The sequence below is a fragment of the Cryptomeria japonica genome, chromosome 10, assembly GCF_030272615.1.
Source record: "Cryptomeria japonica chromosome 10, Sugi_1.0, whole genome shotgun sequence".
Taxonomy (NCBI): Eukaryota; Viridiplantae; Streptophyta; class Pinopsida; order Cupressales; family Cupressaceae; genus Cryptomeria; species Cryptomeria japonica.
The window spans coordinates 462,399,944-462,405,633 of NC_081414.1; the positions used below are offsets into that span (position 1 = coordinate 462,399,944).

Sequence of the window (5,690 nt, forward strand, 5' to 3'; positions counted from 1 at the left end):
AGACTTTTCTACAAGTTTTAATTGTAATTTTGAATTAGAAATAATCTATTTTTAGATTTGAGGTGCAAAATGATGTGATTGTTTTTTATTATGAAAAGCAGCTTTACAAGGGAGCTGACCCTTAAAGTCCACAACCCGAAGTCGTTAAAACAACATTACATAAAACCAAGTAAAATAACCAAAACTATAGCAGCTAGTTCGAAAAAAAATAGGGGACCCCTGAGACTTCAAAACAAGACAGACCCTCAACCCTATGCCTAAGAAAACAACTAAGGCTTCCAAATGCCCGATTGTCTAATGACACCCTCCCAATCCTCTGTGAGGAATTTGAAAAGGTCCCTAATATTTTCCTTTTTAGCATCACCATCCTCAAGCATCCTATCTTGGAGGGCACACAAGGTAGTTGCCAAACTGTGCATGATTCTCAAGCTCACCCTGGCAATGCCCACAATTTTTCTGTCCAACACCTCGGGTTTCTTCTTAATGGTCCTAGCCTCCTCCATGATTCTCTTCATTTCCTTAGTCACTTCTTTGAGGGTGTCCCTTGTGCTTTGCAGTTCCCTGGACAAAATGTTAACCTCTTCTCCAGATGGCCGAGTAGTGGGGCTGGTAGGGTGGGGCACATCCACCTATTGCACACGATCCTCCTTTTCATTGTTAGGGTGGGGCACATCCACCTTTTGCATATTGTCCTCCTTTTCATTGCTACACTTGCCTTCTCCCTCATCATCCGCCACTTCAAAGACCAAATCTTCCCTGGAAGAGTGTCCCCCATCACATAATTAGGGTTCTATTCAAAGGTATTAGGTGGGGTCTGAAAGGTATCAAATTCACCTTTGGAATCCTCCATGTCCTCTTCATCCATCCCAAGATCAATTTTCTTAGGGCTCTCCTCCTCCTCTTCATCATCTATTCTTCTCTTTCTCTTTTTTCTGGTAGCCTTAAATGCAAGCCTATGGGACCTCCTCCTTCCCTCAGCTTTCATAGAGCTCTTAGTAGGAATTTCCTCACTGCCCGAGTCATCAGAACTGTAATCCACAATAATGTGTTCCTGCTAGCAGATTTGCCTTTTCCTTTCGAAGGGGCCTTTTTATCCTTCAGGGTTGAGAGTGTCGAATGAACCATCGAGGTTCCAATCTCCATGATAAAAATAGGATTCGGAGGGGGGGGAGCTAAGGTTCATGTCAACAACAACACGGTGGAGTTGGAATTGCATGCTATCAGAAGGGGGGGCGAGATGATGTATGGCTAGAGCATAAAAGTCAAGGGGTATCACACTGCGGGACATGTAGAGGGCAAGATGCACAGAATAAAGCCTAAATATTAACCCCTGATGCAGGGGAAAGATATTTTTGCTCTCATTTTTGGGGTCCCTTGCCTCCCAAACTGAATTCTCTAAGGAATGAAAAATAAAATTGTGAAAGACAGATTCTATCACTGTATCTAAAATGATTTAATAGAGGCATGTGATAGAGAAAACAAACCTCATATTTGCCCTCCAGCGTGAAATACTTCATGATCATGAGGCAGATTTTGTCCCATGGTTCCGGAAGGTCTTCTCTTGCATAACTGCTCTAACGCTTAACATGAACCTCCTTATCCTTGAAGAATTTATTCAAAGAATCAGTTATAGCGACATGGCTATTTCTCTTCCACCTACGCGCTGCCATAGACAAACCCATGGCCTGAGCTATAACATCTTTCGTCACCTCAAAAGTAATGCTTCCCATTTGAACCTGCTTGTTGCTCCAGGAAGCCGCAAATTATGTTGAGAGCTTCTCATCATGGCCTCTGAGGCATTCTAAATAAGAATCAACGCCCCTCTTCTTGCAGTAATGCCACACTAACAGGTCGTTCTTGAAATCATCCGGTTTGTCTGGCTCATAACGACTATTCAGACACCTCAAACACTTGGTTTTGGCAGAGGTATTACGAATTCCATTGGCACTGTGAAAAGAAATGGTTGGCTTCACAAAACACTTAACTTGCGAAGAAAGTCGACAGTTTAACAAATTATTGCCCTTAATGGGATAATTAATGCAAAGTCTTTTCCATCTGTCTCGGGCATGAGAAATGGCAAGCGAAATTTGATGTGGCTCCCATGAATCCCTATATGCCACCAATCGTACCCAATGGATGAAAATGATGTGATTTCTGATTCTATTAGGCAAGTTATTTTGAAACATACATAAAAAGATAAATGTGAAACTGTATTTTTTAACAATTGTCATCAAACAACTAGTATTTTAAAGCTTTACTTTAACATATTTTTTCAAATGTCTTTATGATTTCACAATTTGAAATCTTATCCGAAAAGAATATTAAAAGTCATGAACTAACAAATTAAAGAACAAAATTTAAAGTTTCAATAATAAATATAGTCAATTTGTAATGTCACAATTCGAAGTTTAAACCAACAATTTTGTTATGAGATTTCCGATTTATTCTTTCATTATTACACTCGATCCATTATGAGTTGTATTGGATTGCCGACATCACTTAAGATTCTTCTATTTTCTTGGCAACATGTTGACTGCATATTTCAACGTAACTGGGCATCCTGGCTTTGTTTCTATATTTAAAAAAGCTTTTTGATAAGGATTTGACTGTGAACAAAGCAGTTGAATCCCGGAAAAGCAAATGAGATTGTTGGAGAGGGTGAAGAATTTAAGGCGATGGAAAGAAATGGCAGGTAAAGGAGTGAAGAGGGGAGGTTGGAACGGTGTGATGAGGGCGTATGTTGAAGCGGAAATGTGGGAAGAAGCGGTGCGAGTGTATGTGCAAATGTACAGACACCGTGTCTCTCCTGATCACTTCACATTTCCCTCTCTGCTCAAGGCTTGCGCTCTGCTCCGCCTTCACTTCCTCCTCAATATAATCCACCTCCATATAATTGCCTACGGTTTTCAAACCAATCAGTTTGTGGGAAACGCTCTGCTAGCTACGTATGCAAAATGCGGTTTTCTACACGTTGCACACCAGATATTTGACAATATGCCTCTTAGAAATGTGGTTTCCTGGAACACAATGATTGCAGCATGTATACAAAACGGCAATGCCAAGAAAGCCTTGCAAGTTTTTGGTGAAATGGAAGAATACCCCGACGCGGTCACCATTGCTTCCGTTCTTCCTGCATGTGGCCTCCTGGGCTGTCTTTCTCGGGGCAAGGAAATCCACGCTTATGTAATCACCACTGGATTAGAAACACACATTGTATACAATGCTCTCCTTTATATGTATGCAAAATGTGGTGGTTTAGATGTTGCACGTCAATTGTTTGACAAAATGCCTCACAGAGATGTGGTTTCCTGGAATGCTATGGTTGCAGGTTTCGCACAAAATGGACAGTATGAGGATTCTCTGAACGTGTTGAGTGAAATGCATAGGGTAGGAGCTTTGAAACCCAACTCTGTGACAATTGCAGGTGTTGTGCCTGCATTGGCCTGCTTAGGATGTGTGGGGCAGGGCAAAGCTATTCACAGCTATGCCATCAAGTGCGGGTATGAGTCCCATGTGTCTGCCATGAATTCGCTGATGGATATGTATGTCAAATGTGGGAACATGGAGGATGCACGCCGATTGTTTGATAACATGTCCCAAAGGGACGTGGTTTCATGGAACACCATAATAGGAGGTTATGCATTCGCAGGATACTCTTATGATTATGAAAAGAAGAATCTGAGTCTGAATCTGAATTTGATGAGATTGGAAGGAGTGATACCTGACTCTGTCACCATTATAAATATTGTGTCAGGGTGTGGGCAGGCTGGAGCTTTGGAACAGGGCAGGAGGGTTCATTCTTACCTAATCAGAAATGGATTCGAGTCGCACCTTTCTGTGGGGAATGCACTCATTGACATGTATGCCAAATGTGGGAATGCCGAGGCTGCCCACCATGTATTTGCTCAGATGCCTCAAACGAACGTAATCTCCTGGAACACATTGATTGGAGGGTATGGGATGAACGGTTTTGGTCAAGCTGCCCTCGGTCTGTTCTACAAAATGCAACAACAATGCCAAGGCCAAGGCCTCAAACCAAACTACGTTACCTTTATTGCTATCCTCTCTGCCTGTAGCCATGCAGGCCTGGTAACTGAGGGTTTACAAATATTTGATTCTATAACCCAATATTATGACATTGCTCCAACTGTTGAGCATTATGCATGTGTAGTGGACCTCCTTGGTCGAGCTGGCCGTCTCGATGACGCGCATTCTTTAATTGCGATGATGCCAGTAGAAGTAGAAGCCGATGCCAGTGTGTGGGGAGCCTTACTTGGTGGCTGCAGAATTCACCGCCATTTAGAATTAGGAAAATGTGCTGCTGAGCACCTATTCCAACTAGAACCCAAAAATACTGGAAATTATCTACTCCTTGCAAACATGTACGCTGCATCTGGAATGTGGGAACAATGCATACAAATAAGAACAATTATGAAAAACAAAGGGTTGAGAAAAACTCCTGGATGCAGTTGGATAGAAGCCAAGAACATGCTTCATGTGTTCCGTGCGGGAGACCAATCACACCCTCAGTCAAAAGGAATCTACGAAACTTTAGAAAGATTGAGTGAGCAGATGGAGGGAGCAGGATATAAGGCTGATACTACTTTTGCCTTGATTAACGTGGAAGAGGAGGAGAAGGATCAGACCTTAAATGTTCATAGTGAAAGACTGGCAATTGCGTTTGGGCTTATCAACATACCTTGTGGAACACCAATCCGTATTAGCAAGAACCTTCGAATGTGTGGTGATTGCCACAATGCTACCAAGTTTATTTCTAGGATTGTCTGCCGAGAAATTATTGTTCGTGATTCACATCGCTTTCATCGTTTCAAAGATGGTCTTTGTTCTTGTGGAAATTACTGGTGATGTCTAGAAGCGATTGATTGTTTTCGTATTCTAAATTCAACTGTTGGTCTTGATCCTTTCAGTGTCTAGTTGAACACTGTTATGTTCAGAATGTTTTTTACTGCAATTTAAACTTACTCTTGTTAATTTATAAATATACAACCATCAATCTACAAGGGAGGCATTGGCAAATCAATTGGGGCCAAATTGTGAACACAGAGGAGATAGTCATGATAAAATATGCTGACACCCAGTACGATAACACCAAAAAATTGCAGCACCACTTTGTCCTGTTTGAAAAGTCTTCTGATTGATAGTTGTTCTCAATTGGAATATTTACCCCAATCTGTCTGCCTCGATGATCTCCTCAAGCAAGAATACATGCTTCAGGACTCAGAGAATTGCCTTTTCGTGCTGATTCTTTAAGGTCACAGGCAAACAAGCCTCCAACTTTGTCTGCAATTTAAGGGTAAACGTCTCATGATATTCTTCTCTCTAAATTTTGATTTTCTAAACAAACTAAAATTAGTATAATAAGTAAATAAGAAACGTGACAGTTAATAAAGTTGAATGATATGTACGTTCACAGCCAAGTATAACAGAGAGTTACCTCCAAACTATATGGAATGGACTTAGAACTCTTCGGATTGAACGCCATATAACAGAGCATGGGAGCCTGCAAACATATATTCCGATCAGATTGGAAGTATACTTTTTCTTTTCAAGTTTTCTTTGAGACTTTTTAAGTTCCTGCAATCATTACAAGAATTTTCTGGATGATTTGATATGTTTCAACTTGTTTTTTTGATCAATTTTCTTTTGTTTGTTTTTTATCAATATACGTT

General features: G+C 40.9%; 1 protein-coding gene across 1 annotated transcript; it reads left to right on the forward strand.

Moving 5' to 3' along the window:
- Positions 1–2,990: 2,990 nt before the first annotated feature.
- Positions 2,991–5,041, forward strand: LOC131067484 (pentatricopeptide repeat-containing protein At3g57430, chloroplastic). The gene is made up of 2 exons (XM_059213593.1): positions 2,991–3,183; positions 3,329–5,041. The coding sequence occupies exons 1-2, from the start codon at positions 3,135–3,137 to the stop codon at positions 4,864–4,866; spliced, it is 1,587 nt and encodes a 528-aa protein (XP_059069576.1). The 5' UTR covers positions 2,991–3,134; the 3' UTR covers positions 4,867–5,041.
- Positions 5,042–5,690: the final 649 nt, after the last annotated feature.